Source organism: Taudactylus pleione, unplaced genomic scaffold (genome assembly GCF_031769625.1).
Source record: "Taudactylus pleione unplaced genomic scaffold, aTauple2 ptg000433l, whole genome shotgun sequence".
Classification (NCBI taxonomy): Eukaryota; Metazoa; Chordata; class Amphibia; order Anura; family Myobatrachidae; genus Taudactylus; species Taudactylus pleione.
In genome coordinates, this window is record NW_028284835.1 from 390810 (window position 1) to 413653 (window position 22844).

General features: G+C 50.1%; 1 protein-coding gene across 1 annotated transcript in view; it reads right to left on the reverse strand.

Annotated features, from left to right (window-relative positions):
* Positions 1-2343: 2343 nt before the first annotated feature.
* TTLL5 (tubulin tyrosine ligase like 5) overlaps positions 2344-22844 on the reverse strand; it is a 120977-nt gene continuing 100476 nt past the window's right edge. The window contains exons 26-31 of the mRNA XM_088447462.1: positions 21025-21158; positions 19513-19634; positions 5826-5877; positions 2921-3015; positions 2771-2841; positions 2344-2692 (exon numbers count right to left, since the gene is read on the reverse strand). Coding sequence (XP_088303588.1) covers positions 2580-2692; positions 2771-2841; positions 2921-3015; positions 5826-5877; positions 19513-19634; positions 21025-21158 — 587 coding nt within the window. The 3' untranslated portion in view covers positions 2344-2579. The remainder of the gene's footprint in view (positions 2693-2770; positions 2842-2920; positions 3016-5825; positions 5878-19512; positions 19635-21024; positions 21159-22844) is intronic.

The following is a 22844-nucleotide window of genomic DNA, read 5'->3' on the forward strand; positions in this document are numbered from 1 at the left end:
GTTGTTACTATGGTATACTGAAGTAAAATTACAAGCATTTCATAAGTATCAAAGGCTTTTACTGACAATTACATTAAGTTTATGCAAAGAGTCAATATTTGCAGTGTTGACCCTACTTTTTCAAGACCTCTGCAATTCGCCCTGGCATGCTGTCACTCAACTTCTGGGCCACATACTGACTGATGGCTGCCCATTCTTGCCTAATCAGTGCTTGAAGTTTGTCAGAATTTGTGGGTTTTTGTTTGTCCACCCATCTCTTGAGGATTGACCACAAGTTCTCAACGGGATTAAGGTCTGGGGAATTTCCTGGCCATGGAACCAAATTTTTGATGTTTTGTTCCCCAAGCCACTTAGTTATCACTTTTGCGTTATGGCAAGGTGCTCCATCATGCTGGAAAAGGCATTGTTCGTCACCAAACTCTTGGAGGATGTTTTGGTATCATTCTTTATTCATGGCTGTTCTTAGGCAAAATTGTGAGTGAGCCCACTCCCTTGGCTGAGAAGCAACCCCACACACTGTTAACGGGTAACGGCTTAAGCTTAGTTTAGGCATCCACCACAGCAGATTATTATAGGTCTCATCTAGTTGCTTGGAGCCTAATTTGTCTTGGGTTGGTTGACATTATGACAGGGGGATACCACGTTTCCCAATTATAGTGTCAGCAGCTCAACCTGTCATAGCCTAGTGCAATTAACAGATTCGTTCCCCCAATTTGCAATTACCAGGCCAGGCTACCACAGATGGTGATATGATCACTCTTGAGGGGATAATGATGACTACTGTATCAACAAATTGATTATGCACTTAACTGAGAATGTACTGTTTGGGGTCCTGAGGACCGAGTTTGAGAACCTGTGCTGTAGGCAAAAGATATTAAAACAATACTTTTCATGATGCATGCATTGGAGACCTTGTACATATGTGTAACCAGTTACACTAACCATATCATATTTTTCAATAGATGCTAGAACCATAAAGAAGCAACAGAATTTATGTATAACCCTAAGGCAGTGTTGGCTAACCTTGACACTCCAGCTGTCATGGAACTACATAACCCAGCATGCACTGCTACAGTTTTGCTATTAGGGCATGCTAAAATTGTGGCAGGGCATGCTGGGATATATAGTTCCACAACAGCTGGAGTGTCAAGGTTAGCCAACACTGCCCTAAGGAATCTATGTTTCATAATCATGTTTCCTATGTATATGTGCAGGAAAAAATTCATTACAGGTGTACAGTATCTGTATTAACCTAGCATTTTTTGCTCTATATCACATGGAGATGTATGACGTAACATGGATGCCTGTGCCATTGATAGGTAGGTTCGCACTTTCGAGCCTCTTTCACGCCTCACAGCATTTTTTTTGCATCGCATAGCATCTTTTTCAGATCACAGCTGCACACAAACAGGTTTGGAGTGAGCTTAGAATTTGTACATTCTTGCAATCATGGCAGTGTAGATTCACACAATGTTGTATGGCGTGGCTCAGTCATATTATCAGTCCCCAGTCACTTGCTTTTTTTCTTTTTCAGATTAGCGTCCTTGACGCACTGCTATAGTACGCAAATCCCGGAGTTGTGAACAGGGTATGCGCACTTTGTACTTTTAACGCATTAGCAGTGCGAGACAGACACATTCAGTAAAAAACACAGAGCATCGTTATACATGGTGCGGCTTAGTCACATTTGTTTTGCAGCGCACCAAGTGGGGCTATTTGGTGCGATTTGAGCATAGGTTAGCGAGGACACATCTGTACTCTGTTTAATGGATTTACCATCATAACTCTGTTTTAGAAGAAAGTTTAAATATGCATAGGAGCACAGCACCAGCTGCCATGGAAAAGAACTGACCGTGGTGCGCCACTGTTGGTCCTTTGAAGAATCTGAATACAATGGCTTTTCATTATAAGTGTTTTGCTACATTTAAAAAGAAAACATCTCCTTCCGAAGCAAGAGGCCTCTTTTGTTTTGGCTCTCCCATTCTTATTACGTATTTCCCCAATTGGGATGGAACTGAATTACATGTAGCAGTTCAGTCATATAGCACGTGCGGCCTTGCAGCTCCTGCCCAGCCAGCACCCCTCTTACCATCCAACATTCCCCCCCTGATCCTCATCATAAACCTCTTTAATACAGTAACGGTCATGTGTCTGTTGTATTGTAAATGACATTGCTAATAAAACACAAAACTTGTATTAAGATACACGCATAGAATTATATGCACAATTCTGATTCTTTAATAAAAAAGAGATTAATATTAAAAACAACAATATATCTGAAATGTTGGGTACTTATCTCTACCTAGCCTGCTTCTGTCATATAAATGTAAAACCAAGAGATTTATTATATAAAGTTATTTATTTGTCTGTACAAGAGATACAAAAGAAGATATATATACACTGTACATTGGAATATAAAGTCACAGTGTGCGGCTTTGGCTGAACAACTGGCTGAATATCCTGGGAGCAAACATTCATCCCGTCTGTGAGATAAGATTGCTACTCCCCGCACGTTATGTGGGACACACCGCCCTCTCTCCTGCACGTTATGTGGGACACACCGCCCCCTCTCCTACATGTTATGTGGGACACACCGCCCCCTCTCTCTTTCTCTGCACTTTGCTGAATGTCCTGGGAGGGGGGACCGGTGGCTTGGACCTGGCAAATATGATCCGAGTTCCATCTGGGACACCTGGAAGAGACAGTGGCCAGTAAAGACAGTTCTAGCAATCACCTTCAGATACAATAGTCATAGCTTAAATCCACTTACTCATTGGGGCGGCTCCCGTGTTGCTACAGAGCAGAGATCCGGGAGTCTTCTGCCCATCTGAAGTCGCCACTCTGTAGGGAAAACATTCACCTGTCAGATGGATTAGGATGAGCGAACCGGCTCAGTACAAGACAAGAGTGAAATACCCACCGGACCATTCGAGGCGCGGACATCCTCCCTGGGGGACACAGCTTGTGACTGGCAGGTGGGGTGGGTTGGAGGACACTGGTCTGGTTACCTGACAGCTGGGAAAATGAACATACACATTTTCTATACAGCATTTCTCACACCTCTTCTATATTGCCTCAGTCACTGACCAAAAAATGACACACACAGGTGAGGCCATTGACACACGCTGATGGAAGATCTGATTGACCGATGGCATGATATCAGGCTGCAAAAACGACTTGTAATACAGACAGTCCCGGGGCCCCCTCACTCTCAGGACACATGTAATACAGACAGTCCTGGTGCCCCCTCACTCTCAGGACACATGTAATACAGACGGTCTTGGTGTCCTCTCACTCTCAGGACACGTGTAATACAGACAGTCCTGGTACACCCTCACTCTCAGGACACATGTAATACAGACAGTCCTGGTGTCCCCTCACTCTCAGGACACATGTAATACAGACAGTCCTGGTGTCCCCTCACTCTCAGGACACATGCAATACAACAAGTCCTGGTGTCCCCTCACTCATAGGACACATGCAATACAGACAGTCCTGGTGTCCCCTCACTCTCAGGACACATGTAATACAGACAGTCCTGGTGTCCCCTCACTCTCAGGACACATGTAATACAGACAGTCCTGGTGTCCTCTCACTCTCAGGACACATGTAATGCAGACAGTCCTGGTGTCCCCTCACTCTCAGGACACATGCAATACAACAAGTCCTGGTGTCCCCTCACTCTCAGGACACATGTAATACAGACAGTCCTGGTGTCCCCTCACTCTCAGGACACATGTAATACAGACAGTCCTGGTGTCCCCTCACTCTCAGGACACATGTAATACAGACAGTCCTGGTGTCCCCTCACTCTCAGGACACATGTAATACAGACAGTCCCTGTGTCCCCTCACTCTCAGGACACATGTAATACAGACAGTACTGGTGTCCTCTCACTCTCAGGACACATGCAATACAACAAGTCCTGGTGTCCCCTCACTCTCAGGACACATGCAATACAGACAGTCCTGGTGTCCCCTCACTCTCAGGACACATGTAATACAGACAGTCCTGGTGTCCCCTCACTCTCAGGACACATGTAATACAGACAGTCCCTGTGTCCCCTCACTCTCAGGACACATGTAATACAGACAGTCCTGGTGCCCCCTCACTCTCAGGACACATGGAATACAGACAGTCCTGGTGTCCCCTCACTCTCAGGACACATGTAATACAGACAGTCCTGGTGCCCCCTCACTCTCAGGACACATGTAATACAGACAGTCCTGGTGCCCCCTCACTCTCAGGACACATGGAATACAGACAGTCCTGGTGTCCCCTCACTCAGGACACATGTAATACAGACAGTCCCTGTGTCCCCTCACTCTCAGGACACATGGAATACAGACAGTCCTGGTGCCCCCTCACTCTCAGGACACATGTAATACAGACAGTCCTGGTGTCCCCTCACTCTCAGGACACATGTAATACAGACAGTCCTGGTGTCCCCTCACTCTCAGGACACATGTAATACAGACAGTCCTGGTGTCCCCTCACTCTCCGGACACGTGTAATACAGACAGTCCTGGTGTCCTCTCACTCTCAGGACACATAATACAGACAGTCCTGGTGCCCCCTCACTCTCAGGACACATGTAATGCAGACAGTCCTGGTGCCCCCTCACTCTCAGGACACATGGAATACAGACAGTCCTGGTGTCCCCTCACTCTCAGGACACATGTAATACAGACAGTCCTGGTGCCCCCTCACTCTCAGGACACATGTAATGCAGACAGTCCTGGTGCCCCCTCACTCTCAGGACACATGTAATACAGACAGTCCCAGTGTCCCCTCACTCTCAGGACACATGTAATACAGACAGTACTGGTGTCCTCTCACTCTCAGGACACATGCAATACAACAAGTCCTGGTGTCCCCTCACTCTCAGGACACATGCAATACAGACAGTCCTGGTGTCCCCTCACTCTCAGGACACATGTAATACAGACAGTCCTGGTGTCCCCTCACTCTCAGGACACATGTAATACAGACAGTCCCTGTGTCCCCTCACTCTCAGGACACATGTAATACAGACAGTCCTGGTGCCCCCTCACTATCAGGACACATGGAATACAGACAGTCCTGGTGTCCCCTCACTCTCAGGACACATGTAATACAGACAGTCCTGGTGCCCCCTCACTCTCAGGACACATGTAATACAGACAGTCCTGGTGCCCCCTCACTCTCAGGACACATGGAATACAGACAGTCCTGGTGTCCCCTCACTCAGGACACATGTAATACAGACAGTCCCTGTGTCCCCTCACTCTCAGGACACATGGAATACAGACAGTCCTGGTGCCCCCTCACTCTCAGGACACATGTAATACAGACAGTCCTGGTGTCCCCTCACTCTCAGGACACATGTAATACAGACAGTCCTGGTGTCCCCTCACTCTCAGGACACATGTAATACAGACAGTCCTGGTGTCCCCTCACTCTCCGGACACGTGTAATACAGACAGTCCTGGTGTCCTCTCACTCTCAGGACACATAATACAGACAGTCCTGGTGCCCCCTCACTCTCAGGACACATGTAATGCAGACAGTCCTGGTGCCCCCTCACTCTCAGGACACATGGAATACAGACAGTCCTGGTGTCCCCTCACTCTCAGGACACATGTAATACAGACAGTCCTGGTGCCCCCTCACTCTCAGGACACATGTAATGCAGACAGTCCTGGTGCCCCCTCACTCTCAGGACACTTACATACACAGTGGTTCTGTGGTGAAACAGGCACATAGCAATAGAACTAAATGAGTTAGAGAAAACGTATAACAGAACAAGCGGAGATGCTGTGGGTGTAGACGGGAAATGTGCTCACCTGGTCGGGGCTCAGCTCCTGTGGGGCATGGGACACGCTGCTGATGGAGGCACTAGACAAGAAGGCAGAGGTGTTATTGCCTGGCTCAGAGTCCCATGCAAAACCTGTGCTCTGCTTAGTATCCCTGTGATATTAGGGATGGGATAATGAGTGATGGTGGAGTTATCATGGGCGTGTTATTCTGGACAGTGTGGAAGACACGTGATCTGCGTGTTATTCTAGATAAAGTGTAGGAAGCTTATTCTGCATGCTATTCTGAATACAGTGTGTGGGACATGTTATCTGCATGTTATCCTAGATACAGTGTGTGGGACATGTTATCTGCGTGTTATTCTGGATACAGTGTGTGGGACATGTTATCTGCGTGTTATTCTGGATACAGTGTGTGGGACGTGTTATCTGCGTGTTATTCTGGAAACAGCATGTGGGATATGTTATCTGCGTGTTATTCTGGATACAGTGTGTGGGACATGTTATCTGCATGTTATTCTGGATACAGCATGTTGGACATGTTATCTGCGTGTTATTCAGGATACAATGTGTGGAACGTTATATGCGTGTTATCCTGGATACAGCGTGTGGGACATGTTATCTGCGTGTTATTCTGGATACAGCATGTGGGACATGTTATCTGCGTGTTATTCTGGATTCAGTGTGTGGAACATGTTATCTGCGTGTTATTCTGGATACAGCATGTTGGACATGTTATCTGCGTGTTATTCAGGATACAATGTGTGGAACTTTATATGCGTGTTATCCTGGATACAGCGTGTGGGACATGTTATCTGCGTGTTATTCTGGATACAGCATGTGGGACATTTTATCTGCGTGTTATTCTGGATACAGTGTGTGGGACATGTTATCTGCGTGTTATTCTGGATTCAGTGTGTGGGACGTGTTATCTGCGTGTTATTCTGGATTCAGTGTGTGCAACATGTTATCTGCGTGTTATTTTGGATACAGTGTGTGGGACATGTTATCTGCGTGTTATTCTGGATGCATGTGTGGGTCTCATCATCTCTGTGTTATTTTGGATACATGTTATCTGCGTATTATTCTGTTTACAGTGTGTGGGACATGTTATCTGCGTGTTATTCTGCATACAGCGTGTGGGATATGTTATCTGCGTGTTATTCTGGATACAGCATGTTGGACATGTTATCTGCGTGTTATTCAGGATACAATGTGTGGAACGTTATATGCTTGTTATCCTGGATACAGTGTGTGGGACATGTTATCTGCGTGTTATTCTGGATACAGCATGTGGGACATATTATCTGCGTGTTATTCTGGATTCAGTGTGTGGAACGTGTTATCTGCGTGTTATTTTGGATACAGTGTGTGGGATATGTTATCTGCGTGTTATTCTGGATACAGCATGTTGGACATGTTATCTGCGTGTTATTCAGGATACAATGTGTGGAACGTTATATGCGTGTTATCCTGGATACAGTGTGTGGGACATGTTATCTGCGTGTTATTCTGGATACAGCATGTGGGACATGTTATCTGCGTGTTATTCTGGATTCAGTGTGTGGAACGTGTTATCTGCGTGTTATTTTGGATACAGTGTGTGGGACATGTTATCTGCGTGTTATTCTGGATACAGTGTGTGGGACATGTTATCTGCGTGTTATTCTGGATTCAGTGTGTGGGACGTGTTATCTGCGTGTTTTTCTGGATTCAGTGTGTGCAACATGTTATCTGCATGTTATTTTGGATACAGTGTGTGGGACATGTTATCTGCGTGTTATTCTGGATGCATGTGTGGGTCTCATCATCTCTGTGTTATTTTGGATACATGTTATCTGCGTGTTATTCTGTTTACAGTGTGTGGGACATGTTATCTGCGTGTTATTCTGGATACAGCGTGTGGGACATTATCTGCGTGTTATTCTGGATACAGCATGTGGGACATGTTATCTGCGTGTTATTCTGGATACAGCGTGTGGGACATGTTATCTGCGTGTTATTCTGGATACAGCGTGTGGGACATGTTATCTGCGTGTTATTCAGGATACAATGTGTGGAACATAATATGTGTGTTATTCTGGATACAGTGTGTGAAATAGGTTATCTGCGTGTTATTCTGGATACAGTTTGTGGAACATGTTATCTGCGTGTTATTTTGGATACAGTGTGTGGGACGTGTTATCTGCATGTTATTCTGGATACAGTGTGTGGGACGTGTTATCTGCATGTTATTCTGGATTCAGTGTGTGGAACATGTTATCTGCGTGTTATTTTGGATACAGTGTGTGGGACATGTTATCTTCGTGTTATTCTGGATACAGTGTGTGGGACATGTTATCTGCGTGTTATTCTGGATGCATGTGTGGGTCTCATCATCTGTGTGTTATTCTGGATACATGATATCTGCGTGTTATTCTGGATACAGTTTGTGGGACATGTTGTCTTCGTGTTATTCTGGATACAGTGTGTGGGACATGTTATCTGCGTGTTATTCAGGATACAATGTGTGGAACATTATATGTGTGTTATTCTGGATACAGTGTGTGAAATAGGTTATCTGCGTGTTATTCTGGATACAGTTTGTGGAACATGTTATCTGCGTGTTATTTTGGATACAGTGTGTGGGACGTGTTATCTGCGTGTTATTCTGGATACAGTGTGTGGGACGTGTTATCTGCGTGTTATTCTGGATTCAGTGTGTGGAACATGTTATCTGCGTGTTATTTTGGATACAGTGTGTGGGACATGTTATCTTCGTGTTATTCTGGATACAGTGTGTGGGACATGTTATCTGCGTGTTATTCTGGATGCATGTGTGGGTCTCATCATCTGTGTGTTATTCTGGATACATGATATCTGCGTGTTATTCTGGATACAGCGTGTGGGACGTTATCTGTGTGTTATTCTGGATACAGCGTGTGGGACATGTTATCTGCGTGTCATTCTGGATACAGCGTGTGGGACATGTTATCTGCGTGTCATTCTGGATACAGCGTGTGGGACGTTTTATCTGTGTGTTATTCTGGATACAGCATGTGGGACATGTTATCTGTGTGTTATTCAGGATACAATGTGTGGAACGTTATCTGTGTGTTATTCTGGATACAGTGTATGGGACATGTTATCTGTGTGTTATTCTGGATACAAAGTGTGGGACGTTTTATCTGTGTGTTATTCTGGATACAGCATGTGGGACATGTTATCTGTGTGTTATTCAGGATACAATGTGTGGAACGTTATATGCGTGTTATTCTGGATACAGTGTATGGGACATGTTATATGCGTGTTATTCTGGATACAGTGTATGGGATATGTTATCTGTGTGTTATTCTGGATACAGTGTGTGGGACATGTTATCTGTGTGTTATTGTAGACACATCTCTCTCTATATTGAGTGGTTGTCTCTCTCGGTGTATCCGGGCAGTCGTCTCTCTCTACATTTGGGGTGTCTTCTCCTTCTGTGTATTATGGGGTTGTCTCTCTGTATCAGGAGAGTGGTCTCCCTCTGAGTATCAGGAGAGTTGTCTCCCTCTGAGTATCAGGAGAGTTGTCTCCCTCTGAGTATCAGGAGAGTTGTCTCCCTCTGAGTATCAGGAGAGTTTTCTCCCTCTGAGTATCAGGAGAGTTGTCTCCCTCTGAGTATCAGGAGAGTTGTCTCCCTCTGAGTATCAGGAGAGTTGTCTCCCTCTGAGTATCAGGAGAGTTGTCTCCCTCTGAGTATCAGGAGAGTAGTCTCCCTCTGAGTATCAGGAGAGTAGTCTCCCTCTGAGTATCAGGAGAGTAGTCTCCCTCTGAGTATCAGGAGAGTCGCCTCCCTCTGAGTATCAGGAGAGTCGTCTCCCTCTGAGTATCAGGAGAGTCGTCTCCCTCTGAGTATCAGGAGAGTCGTCTCCCTCTGAGTATCAGGAGAGTCGTCTCCCTCTGAGTATCAGGAGAGTCGTCTCCCTCTGAGTATCAGGAGAGTCGTCTCCCTCTGAGTATCAGGAGAGTCGTCTCCCTCTGAGTATCAGGAGAGTCGTCTCCCTCTGAGTATCAGGAGAGTCGACTCCCTCTGAGTATCAGGAGAGTCGTCTCCCTCTGAGTATCAGGAGAGTCGTCTCCCTCTGTGTGTCAGGAGTCGCCTCCCTCTGTGTATTAGGAGTCGCCTCCCTCTGTATGTCAGTAGTCGCCTCCCTCTGTATGTCAGTAGTCGTCTCCCTCTGAGTATCAGGAGTCGTCTCGCTCTGTGTATCAGGAGTCGTCTCGCTCTGTGTATCAGCAGTCGTCTCGCTCTGTGTATCAGGAGTCGTCTCGCTCTGTGTGTCAGGAGTCGTCTCCCTCTGTGTGTCAGGAGTCGTCTCTCTCTGTGTGTCAGGAGTCGTCTCTCTCTGGGAATGAGGGGTCGTCTCCCTCTGGGTATGAGGGGTCGTCTCCCTCTGGGAATGAGGGGTCGTCTCCCTCTGGGAATGAGGGGTCGTCTCCCTCTGGGAATGAGGGGTCGTCTCCCTCTGGGAATGAGGGGTCGTCTCCCTCTGGGTATGAGGGGTCGTCTCCCTCTGGGTATGAGGAGTCGTCTCCCTCTGGGTATGAGGAGTCGTCTCCCTCTGGGTATGAGGGGTCGTCTCCCTCTGGGAATGAGGGGTCGTCTCCCTCTGTGTGTCAGGAGTCGTCTCCCTCTGGGTATGAGGGGTCGTCTCCCTCTGGGTATGAGGGGTCGTCTCCCTCTGGGTATGAGGGGTCGTCTCCCTCTGGGAATGAGGGGTCGTCTCCCTCTGGGAATGAGGGGTCGTCTCCCTCTTGGAATGAGGGGTCGTCTCCCTCTGGGTATGAGGGGTCGTCTCCCTCTGGGTATCATGGGATCATCTCTCTGGGCCTGATTCAGAAACGGACACTAATGCGATCGCAACAGCGTATAATAGACAGGCACGTCTGCGTTTTTTTGACCACTCCCCATTACCACCCCCAAACGCTTCCAGTCTGTCACTCGCTTAGCGATGGATTCCTCTGTGCGTGCGTAATCGCAATGCGGTGCATACGCAAACAATCGCTCTATCTGCGTGAAAATTGAATTAGCGTCCATCTCTGAATCAGGCCCTCTGTGTATCATGGGGACGTCTCTCTGTGTGTATCATGGGGACGTCTCTCTCTCTGTGTATCATGGGGTCGTCTCTCTGTGTGTATCATGGGGTCGTCTCTCTCTGTGTGTATCATGGGGTCGTCTCTCTCTGTGTGTATCATGGGGTCGTCTCTCTCTGTGTGTATCATGGGGTCGTCTCTCTCTGTGTGTATCATGGGGTCGTCTCTCTCTGTGTGTATCATGGGGACGTCTCTCTGTGTGTATCATGGGGACGTCTCTCTGTGTGTATCATGGGGACGTCTCTCTCTGTGTGCGTATCATGGGGTCGTCTCTCTCTGTGTGCGTATCATGGGGTCGTCTCTCTCTGTGTGCTTTTCATGGGGTCGTCTCTCTCTGTGTGCGTATCATGGGGTCGTCTCTCTCTGTGTGCGTATCATGGGGTCGTCTCTCTCTGTGTATCATGGGGTCGTCTCTCTCTGTGTGTGTATAATGGGGTCATCTCTCTCTGTGTGCGTATCATGGGGTCGTCTCTCTCTGTGTGCGTATCATGGGGTCGTCTCTCTCTGTGTGCGTATCATGGGGTCGTCTCTCTCTGTGTGCGTATCATGGGGTCGTCTCTCTCTGTGTGCGTATAATGGGGTCGTCTCTCTCTGTGTGTGTATAATGGGGTCGTCTCTCTCTGTGTGCGTATCATGGGGTCGTCTCTCTCTGTGTGTATCATGGGGACGTCTCTCTCTCTGTGTGTATCATGGGGTCGTCTCTCTCTGTGTGTATCATGGGGTCGTCTCTCTCTGTGTGCGTATCATGGGGTCGTCTCTCTCTGTGTGCGTATCATGGGGTCGTCTTTCTCTGTGTGCGTATCATGGGGTCGTCTTTCTCTGTGTGTGTATCATGGGGTCGTCTCTCTCTGTGTGTGTATCATGGGGTCGTCTCTCTGTGTGTGTATCATGGGGTCGTCTCTCTCTGTGTGTGTATCATGGGGTCGTCTCTCTCTGTGTGTGTATCATGGGGTCGTCTCTCTCTGTGTGTGTATCATGGGGTCGTCTCTCTGTGTGTATCATGGGGTCGTCTCTCTCTGTGTGTGTATCATGGGGTCGTCTCTCTCTGTGTGTATCATGGGGTCGTCTCTCTGTGTGTATCATGGGGTCGTCTCTCTGTGTGTATCATGGGGTCGTCTCTCTCTGTGTGTATCATGGGGTCGTCTCTCTGTGTGTATCATGGGGTCGTCTCTCTCTGTGTGTGTATCATGGGGTCGTCTCTCTGTGTGTGTATCATGGGGTCGTCTCTCTCTGTGTGTGTATCATGGGGTCGTCTCTCTCTGTGTGTGTGTCATGGGGTCGTCTCTCTCTGTGTGTGTGTCATGGGGTCGTCTCTCTCTGTGTGTGTGTCATGGGGTCGTCTCTCTCTGTGTGTGTATCATGGGGTCGTCTCTCTCTGTGTGTGTATCATGGGGTCGTCTCTCTCTGTGTGTGTATCATGGGGTCGTCTCTCTCTGTGTGTGTATCATGGGGTCGTCTCTCTCTGTGTGTGTATCATGGGGTCGTCTCTCTCTGTGTGTATCATGGGGTCGTCTCTCTGTGTGTATCATGGGGTCGTCTCTCTCTCTTTCGCCCTGATTCAGACCCACTCGCGAGCGGCTGTCCGCTCGCAAGTGGGTCGATGTTCTGCACTGAGCATGCGCACGACGGAGGGAGCTCCGTCGTGCGCATGCGCCAGACGCGACGAGCGAAGGACTTTCCTTCGCTCGTTGTGTCTGATCAAAGGGGGCGTGCTGTCGATGTTGATTGACAGCACGCCCCCTTTGGTGGGCGTGCCGGGGCCGTGCCTCCCTGACGGGGGCGTTCCTAAGGGAACGCCTACCGTCAGAAGCCGGCCCACTGACATCACTAGTGATGTCAGTGGGAGTGATTTTGGCTCTGATAGAGCCAAAATCACTCCGGGCCTTGCGGTTGAAAACCTCAACCGCAGGCTCCGGCTCGCAGTTTCGATGGTCGCGATGGTCAAGACCATCGCGGCCATCAAACTGCACGCTCGTATAGGCTGTGGGTGGTGACCCACAGCTATACGAGCGTCCAGGAGGACGCTCCATAGTTATGGAGGCCGGCCCTCATTCAGAGCGCGCGCTCTGCTCAGAGCGTACGGCTCTGAATGAGGGCCTTTGTGTATCATGGGGTCGTCTCTCTGTGTGTATCATGGGGACGTCTCTCTGTGTGTATAATGGGGTCGTCTCTCTGTGTGTATCATGGGGTCGTCTCTCTGTGTGTATCATGGGGTCGTCTCTCTGTGTGTATCATGGGGTCGTCTCTCTGTGTGTATCATGGGGTCGTCTCTCTGTGTGTATCATGGGGTCGTCTCTCTGTGTGTATCATGGGGTCGTCTCTCTGTGTGTATCATGGGGTCGTCTCTCTGTGTGTATCATGGGGTCGTCTCTCTGTGTGTATCATGGGGTCGTCTCTCTGTGTGTATCATGGGGTCGTCTCTCTCTGTGTGTATCATGGGGACGTCTCTCTCTCTGTGTGTATCATGGGGACGTCTCTCTGTGTGTATCATGGTTGTCGTCTCTCTGTGTGTATCATGGGGACGTCTCTCTGTGTGTATCATGGGGACGTCTCTCTGTGTGTATCATGGGGACGTCTCTCTCTCTGTGTGTATCATGGGGACGTCTCTCTCTCTGTGTGTATCATGGGGACGTCTCTCTCTCTCTCTGTGTATCATGGGGACGTCTCTCTCTCTCTCTGTGTATCATGGGGACGTCTCTCTCTCTCTCTGTGTATCACGGGGACGTCTCTCTCTGTGTGTATCACGGGGACGTCTCTCTGTGTGTATCACGGGGTCGTCTCTCTCTGTGTGTATCACGGGGTCGTCTCTCTCTGTGTGTATCACGGGGTCGTCTCTCTCTGTGTGTATCACGGGGTCGTCTCTCTCTGTGTGTATCACGGGGTCGTCTCTCTCTGTGTGTATCACGGGGTCGTCTCTCTCTGTGTGTATCACGGGGTCGTCTCTCTCTGTGTGTATCACGGGGTCGTCTCTCTCTGTGTGTATCACGGGGTCGTCTCTCTCTGTGTGTATCACGGGGTCGTCTCCCTCTGGGTATGAGGGGTCGTCTCCCTCTGGGTATGAGGGGTCGTCTCCCTCTGGGTATGAGGGGTCGTCTCCCTCTGGGTATGAGGGGTCGTCTCCCTCTGGGAATGAGGGGTCGTCTCCCTCTGGGTATGAGGGGTCGTCTCCCTCTGTGTGTCAGGGGTCGTCTCCCTCTGTGTGTCAGGGGTCGTCTCCCTCTGTGTGTCAGGGGTCGTCTCCCTCTGGGTATGAGGGGTCGTCTCCCTCTGGGTATGAGGGGTCGTCTCCCTCTGGGTATGAGGGGTCGTCTCCCTCTGGGAATGAGGGGTCGTCTCCCTCTGGGTATGAGGGGTCGTCTCCCTCTGGGTATGAGGGGTCGTCTCCCTCTGGGTATGAGGGGTCGTCTCCCTCTGGGTATGAGGGGTCGTCTCCCTCTGGGTATGAGGGGTCGTCTCCCTCTGGGTATGAGGGGTCGTCTCCCTCTGGGTATTACGGGTCGTCTCCCTCTGGGTATCATGGGATCATCTCTCTGGGCCTGATTCAGAAACGGACACTAATGCGATCGCAACTGTGTTTCCATACGCAACGCAGCCGTGAAAATATGCTAATGTTAGCAAAGATCACCTGAGCATAAAGACGCCCACTGCTGCCTTCTTACCTGCATGCGACGATGCATACCTGCGTAACCATCGGTAACATGGAAGCACATCAGCGGCCATCTTACCCTTGTGGCAGGTCTGACCTGTTGCAGCCTTGGGTGCTCTTCTGAGACACAGAGGTGTATATGCAATCGCAGTGGCTAATTTATGCACGCCCATGTAACAGCGTATAATAGATAGGCACGTCTGCTTTTTTTTTGACCACTCCCCATTACCACCCCCAAACGCTTCCAGTCTGTCACTCGCTTAGCGATGGATTCCTCTGTGCGTGCGTAATCGCAGTGCGGTGCATACGCAATGGCAAACAATCGCTCTATCTGCGTGAAAATTGAATTAGCGTCCATCTCTGAATCAGGCTCTCTGTGTGTATCATGGGGTCGTCTCTCTGTGTGTATCATGGGGTCGCCTATCTGTGTGTACCATGGTGTTGTCTCTCCCTGTGTGTATCACGGGGTCGTCTCTATCTCTGTGTATCACGGGGTTGTCTCTCTGTGCGTATCATGGGGTCGTCTCTCTGTGCGTATCACGGGGTCGTCTCTCTGTGCGTATCACGGGGTCGTCTCTCTGTGCGTATCACGGGGTCGTCTCTCTGTGCGTATCACGGGGTCGTCTCTCTGTGCGTATCACGGGGTCGTGTCTCTCTGTGCGTATCATGGGGTCGTCTCTCTGTGTGCGTTTCATGGGGTCGTCTCTCACTGTGCGTATCATGGGGACGTCTCTCTGTGTGTATCATGGAGTCGTCTCTCTCTGTGTGTATCATGGGGTCGTCTCTCTCTGTGTATCATGGTGCTGTCTCTCTGTGTGTATCATGGGGTCGTCTCTGTGTGTGTATCGTGGGGTCGTCTCTCTGTGTGTATCATGGGGTCGTCTCTCTGTGTGTATCATGGAGTCGCCTCTCTCTGTGTGTATCATGGTGTTGTCTCTCTCTGTGTGTATCATGGGGTCGTCTCTGTGTGTGTATCGTGGGGTCGTCTGTGTGTGTACCGTGGGGTCGTCTCTCTATGTGTATCGTGGGGTCGTCTCTGTGTGTGTATCGTGGGGTCGTCTCTGTGTGTGTATCATGGTGTTGTCTCTCTCTGTGTGTATCATGGGGTCGTCTCTGTGTGTGTATCGTGGGGTCGTCTCTCTCTGTGTTTCTTGGTGTTGGGATGGGTGTCTCTGCTTTGGGAGGATGTCGTCTTCAAGTATTGAGTGGAGGGTTGTCCCTTAATGTGTATTGGGGTCATCTCTCTCTGTATTGGTGGGAGTGGTCTCTGGGCCTGATTCAGAGCCGCTCGTAAGCGGCCGCTCGTTCGCTCTGAGCGATGTTCGCACAACTGCGCATGGTTTGCAATGCGCATGCACAAACCAGTCATTGCGGTCGGAAATCGTGCGCTCGTCAAACAGCGAGGGGCTGCTAATTTGAGTGACAGAATGCACAGTTTGTGGGTGGTAACAGGGGAAGGTGCTTGAAAACAGGGGAGTGGAGATCCGAACGCAGGCGTGCCTAACAGTCAAAAGGGCGTTTAATGGGAGTGCATAATTAGTAAAGGAGCGTCATCGACCACGTCACTTGGTTGTCTTTTAGCCTGAACTGCTCGCAGTGATAGCGGGAAGTAAATCCTACCACAAGCACTGCGAGCAGTTCTGATGACTTTTCGATGTTCCCAATTAATCTAATAAATAACGGAGATGACGTGTGATGCGAACGGCAAAGGGGCGTCTTTACAAAATAGCGAGCGCATTTTTCGGACGTTCACTCAGACATAGAGGCATCAACACACAGCAAAGAGCGAGCGGTCAATTTAAATATCCGGCCCCTTTTGTCTGCAAATAGCGTCCGGGTCTGAATCAGGCCCTCTGTGTATTTAGAGGGTCATCTTGGTATCGGGGGAGGTCGTCTCTCTCAGTGTATCGGGGGAGGTCGTCTCTCTCTCAGGGCATCGGGGGAGGTCGTCTCTCTCTCAGGGCATCGGGGGAGGTCGTCTCTCTCTCAGGGCATCGGGGGAGGTCGTCTCTCTTTCAGTGTATCGGGGGAGGTCGTCTCTCTCAGTGTATCGGGGGAGGTCGTCTCTCTTTCAGTGTATCGGGGAAAGTCGTCTCTCTCAGTGTATCGGGGGAGGTCGCCTCTCTCTCAGTGTATCGGGGGAGGTCGCGTCTCTCAGTGTATCGGAGGAGATCGTCTCTCGCAGTCTATCGGGGGAGGTCGTCTCTCTCTGTGTATCGGGGGAGGTCGACTCTCTCTCAGTGTATCGGGGGAGGTCGTCTCTCTCTCAGTGTATCGGGGGAGGTCGTATCTCTCTGTGTATCGGGGGAGGTCGTATCTCTCTCAGTGTATCGGGGGAGGGCTTCTCTCTCAGTGTATCGGGGGAGGTCGTCTCTCTCTCAGTGTATCGGGGGAGGTCGTCTCTCTCTCAGTGTATCGGGGGAGGTCGTCTCTCTCTCAGTGTATCGGGGGAGGTAGTCTCTCTCTCAGTGTATCGGGGGAGGTAGTCTCTCTCTCAGTGTATCGGGGGAGGTCGTCTCTCTCAGTGTATCGGGGAAGGTAGTCTCTCTCAGTGTATCGGGGGAGGTCGTCTCTCTCAGTGTATCGGGGGAGGTCGTCTCTCTCAGTGTATCGGGGGAGGTCGTCTCTCTCAAGTGTATCGGGGGAGGTCTTCTCTCTCAGTGTATCGGGGGAGGTCTTCTCTCTCAGTGTATCGGGGGAGATCTTCTCTCTCAGTGTATCGGGGGAGGTCTCTCTCTGTATCGGGAGAGGTCGTCTCTCTCTCAGTGTACCGGGGGAGGTCGTCTCTCTCTCAGTGTATCGGGGGAGGTCGTCTCTCTCAAGTGTATCGGGGGAGGTCTTCTCTCTCAGTGTATCGGGGGAGATCTTCTCTCTCAGTGTATCGGGGGAGGTCTCTCTCTGTATCGGGGGAGGTCGTCTCTCTCTCAGTGTACCGGGGGAGGTCGTCTCTCTCTCAGTGTACCGGGGGAGGTCGTCTCTCTCTCAGTGTATCGGGGGAGGTAGTCTCTCTCAGTGTATCGGGGGAGGTAGTCTCTCTCAGTGTATCGGGGGAGGTAGTCTCTCTCAGTGTACCGGGGGAGGTCGTCTCTCTCTCAGTGTATCGGGGGAGGGCTTCTCTCAGTGTATCGGGGGAGGTCGTCTCTCTCAGTGTATCGGGGGAGGTAGTCTCTCTCAGTGTATCGGGGGAGGTCGTCTCTCTCAGTGTATCGGGGGAGGTCGTCTCTCTCAGTGTATCGGGGGAGGTCGTCTCTCTCAAGTGTATCGGGGGAGGTCTTCTCTCTCAGTGTATCGGGGGAGGTCTTCTCTCTCAGTGTATCGGGGGAGATCTTCTCTCTCAGTGTATCGGGGGAGGTCTCTCTCTGTATCGGGAGAGGTCGTCTCTCTCTCAGTGTACCGGGGGAGGTCGTCTCTCTCTCAGTGTACCGGGGGAGGTCGTCTCTCTCTCAGTGTATCGGGGGAGGTAGTCTCTCTCAGTGTATCGGGGGAGGTAGTCTCTCTCAGTGTATCGGGGGAGGTAGTCTCTCTCAGTGTATCGGGGGAGGTAGTCTCTCTCAGTGTATCGGGGGAGGGCTTCTCTCTCAGTGTATCGGGGGAGGTAGTCTCTCTCAGTGTATCGGGGGAGGTAGTCTCTCTCAGTGTATCGGGGGAGGGCTTCTCTCTCAGTGTATCGGGGGAGGTAGTCTCTCTTTCAGTGTATCGGGGGAGGTAGTCTCTCTCAGTGTATCGGGGGAGGTCTTCTCTCTCAGTGTATCGGGGGAGGACTTCTCTCTCAGTGTATCGGGGGAGGTCGTCTCTCTCAGTGTATCGGGGGAGGTCTTCTCTCTCAGTGTATCGGGGGAGGTTGTCTCTCTCTCAGTGTATCGGGGAGGTCGTCTCTCTCAGTGTATCGGGGGAGGGCTTCTCTCTCAGTGTATCGGGGGAGGTAGTCTCTCTCAGTGTATCGGAGGAGGTCGTCTCTCTCAGTGTATCGGGGGAGGTCGTCTCTCTCAGTGTATCGGGGGAGGTCGTCTCTCTCAGTGTATCGGGGGAGGTCGTCTCTCTCAGTGTATCAAGGGAAGTCGTCTCTCTCAGTGTATCGGGGGAGGTCTTCTCTCTCAGTGTATCGGGGGAAGGCTTCTCTCTCTCAGTGTATCGGGGGAGGGCTTCTGTCTCAGTGTATCGGGGGAGGTAGTCTCTCTCAGTGTATCGGGGGAGGTAGTCTCTCTCAGTGTATCGGGGGAGGGCTTCTCTCAGTGTATCGGGGGAGGTTGCGTCTCTCAGTGTATCGGAGGAGGTCGTCTCTCTCAGTGTATCGGGGGAGGTCGTCTCTCAGTGTATCGGGGGAGGTCGTCTCTCAGTGTATCGGGGGAGGTCGTCTCTCTTTCAGTGTATCGGAGGAGGTCGTCTCTCTCAGTGTATCAAGGGAAGTCGTCTCTCTCAGTGTATCGGGGGAGGTCTTCTCTCTCAGTGTATCGGGGGAGGGCTTCTCTCTCTCAGTGTATCGGGGGAGGGCTTCTCTCTCTCAGTGTATCGGGGGAGGGCTTCTCTCTCAGTGTATCGGGGAGGGCTTCTCTCTCAGTGTATCGGGGGAGGGCTTCTCTCTCAGTGTATCGGGGGAGGGCTTCTCTCTCAGTGTATCGGGGGAGGTAGTCTCTCTCAGTGTATCGGGGGAGGTAGTCTCTCTCAGTGTATCGGGGGAGGTAGTCTCTCTCAGTGTATCGGGGGAGGTAGTCTCTCTCAGTGTATCGGGGGAGGTAGTCTCTCTCAGTGTATCGGGGGAGGGCTTCTCTCTCAGTGTATCGGGGGAGGTCGTCTCTCTCTGTGTAATAGGACTTTCTCTCTGTGTATCAGGTATCTTGTCTTTTTCTGTGGATTGGAGTTGTTGTATCGTTCTGTGCACTTGAGGTGTAGTCAGCTCACTTATTGTATCGGGGAGAGGGGGGCTTGTCCCTCTGAAGTTTCACCATAACTCACCTGGACTGTGAGTCGGAGTGATCGCTCTCAGCATTAATACACCGTCTGAGTGATCGATGAGCAGAGCCCAAGCGAATCCCTGTCCCGGTAAACGCGCCGCTGGCGATGTTCATGAGAGTCAGCTGAAGGCAGAGGGAGGATTAGAGTCTCTGTGCTGCCAAATGGGTCATTTTATAGGTAAAACAGTCCAAAATACAACCAGAAATATTTAATTCTCCTTGTGGTGCCGATCACTGGGATAATAAAACCAATTGGGCACATAATGGCCTCTGCAGGTGTTATGAAGTTCAGGCTTTTTGCTAATAAAATGTATTTTCCCTGTTACACTACAGTAAAGATAGAAATGGGGGTTGCAAGGAACACATGAAAATTCTTTTGCCTGTTCTGCTGGACACCATGGTCAGCTGGCTGTGGGGTGATTGGGGCATCATTGTGTCTTTGTTACATGTGACTTATCTTTTGTAGGAAGGTGTAAGGTTAGTCTACTCCTAGTCTAACACTCTGATTGGCTACAGGTGGGTCTAGTCCTGTGAATATTCTAATGGTCTGATTGGCTACAAGTTGGTCTAGTTCTGTGAATGTTCTAATGCTCTGATTGGCTACAGGTTGTTCTAATCCTGTGACCAATCTAACGCTCTGGCTGCAGTCTTGTGAATATTCTAATGCTCCGATTGGCTACAGGTTGGTCTAGTTCTGTGAATGCTCTAATTCTCTGATTGGCTTCAGGTTGTTCTAGTCCTGTGATCAATTTAATGCTCTGATTGGCTGCATTCCTCTGAATGTTCAAATTATTTGATTGGCTACAGGTGGTTATAGCCCTGTGAATGTTCTAATGCTCTGATTGGCTGCAGATTGTTCTAGTCCTGTAAATGGTCTAATGCTCGGATTTTCTACAAGTTGTTCTAGTGCTGGAAACCACCAACATAAGCATAGAGAGCCATCAACTCACCCAACGTCTACGCCATGCCAGCAAAGTATAGAGTACACCAGAGCTGACCAATCCCGACCCCAAGATTCAAGCAACCCCACAACTCACTACTCACTGAATGGAACACATCACCCACACACAGCGCACACAGGGACGGAATAATTACGGATCGCTGTTGCGATCGCAGCTGCGAAAATATGCTGATGCTATCGCAAATCCAACATAGAGACGCCCAAAGCCAGCATAGAGACGCCCACTAACGCTTTCGCACATCAAACGGACAGGCACGCCTGCGTTTCTTCGACCACTCCCCCGTCACCACCCCCAAACGCTGAAGTCCCGTTCCTCTGTCTGCGATGGCTTTGTATCTGTGTAGGTGATTACATTGCTGTTATTAATATGATCCGTGCTCACAGTAAACACATTCACCACCTGACACTGGAGACCACGTACAATAAGCCACAGCAACCAGTCAGCGTTCAATTCATACATCAACAGGTCACAGCCAGTGGTTGATTGGTTGCTTTGGTTTAGGCATGAGCCCCATCATTTCCGAGACTGGACTCTTTCTCCAGGTGTGGTACCTGCTGTGAGAGCTGACGACTTGCTTGTCTCTCCGCCAGACGTTGTAATGACGCTGTCACTGCGCCCACATTATAGGGGTCCTCCTGTTCTTTCACTCCTGATGCCGAGCCACACCGACTCCGCAGGGCATTAGCTATCAAGAAGATACAAAATGCCATAACTGAGCAAGAGAGAAGCATGAAGGGAGTATCCGGCACCCGGGGATAGGAGGACGCGTATACATAACGGTGATATCCGGGGATAGGAGGACACGTACACATAACGGCGATATCCGGGGATAAGAGGACACGTATACATAACGGCGATATATGGGGATAGGAGGACACGTGTACATAACGGTGATATCCGGGGATAGGAGGACACGTATACGTAACGGCGATATCCGGGGATAGGAGGACACGTGTACATAACGGCGATATCCGGGGATAGGAGGACACGTATACATAACGGTGATATCCGGGGATAGGAGGACACGTATACATAACAAGAGATATGGTAAGAACTTACCTTTGTTATCTCTGTTTCTACGAAGTCCATAGGGTCCACAGGGTTGACCTTGGGGTATAGGTTGGGAACCAAATCCGGGCACCACGCAGTTAAAGCTTTTAGCTCCCAGGATGCACTTGGGTCCACTCTCCCTATAACCCCACCACCAAGCCAGAGGCACCTCAGTTTGTAAGTAGCCAAAGGCCGGAGGAGGAGAGAAAAAGAGAGAGAAAACTGGAACACTCGATAAACATACTCACAGAAATGGGAGACGGAAAACCGGTGACCAGCCACACAGCCCATTTGAAGCCAGGTGCGTCAGGGCGGGCGCCCTGTGGACCCTATGGACTTCGTAGAAACAGAGATAACAAAGGTAAGTTCTTACCATATCTCTTGTTTTCTACTTCAGGGTCCATAGGGGGTCCACAGGGTTGACCTTGGGGATGTCCCAAAGCAGTTCAACCAAGGGAGGGGACGCTCCTGTGCTGAGAGGAGAATCCGCCGCCAAAAAGGAAGCATCCTGAGAGAAACCAATGCCTAGAACCTTAAAAAGGTGTGGACAGAAGACCACGTGGCCACCTAGCAAGGCAAAACAGCCAAGGCGCCACACCAAGCCACCCACGAGGGTTACATGGCCCGAGAAAAAACAAGCATCAACAACAGAAAGGCCTACCCATGGGTAGGCCCCTGAAGAAGACATACGAGGCCGTCCAGCCAACATTTGGCCATAGGCCGGCCATCCTTTCCTGTTAAAACCAGAAATCTCAGACCACCAATAAGGAGTCCGATTTCCGTCAGGAACTTGAACGGATCACATAAATCCACAGAGGCCGGACCACAGTCAATGAGGCCACACCAGCCGAGAGGACTGGGGACTGAATGGCCGCACCATAAGCTCCAGAATAATATGGAACCTAAAAATCACTAAGAAGAAACACAGGGTGAGAGCAACTCACACCCTGACAAGATGCCCTCCAGAAGAGGGAGCCACATGAGAACGCTCCCAATTCCGACACTCACCTGGTTGATATAAACTACCTGAGAGAAAGAGAGAAAGCCAAAGCAATAGACCATGTAATGGCTATCACAACCAGCGGTTCCATTAACTTTCCCCGGAGTTAACGAAGAACCACTACTAACTCCCAAGGAGTCCCTAGGGAGGACAAATGGAGGCATAATCCAGAAAACACTCCAAAGGATGAACTGGATACCAGAGCGGAGCAATGCCATATCTTAATCATACTGACAGTGTAGAGATTCGCACTGTCAGGAAGGCCAGGCCGAGGGTGAAACCCAAGCCAGCCGGAAGGAATGCCAGAATATCTGGAAATAC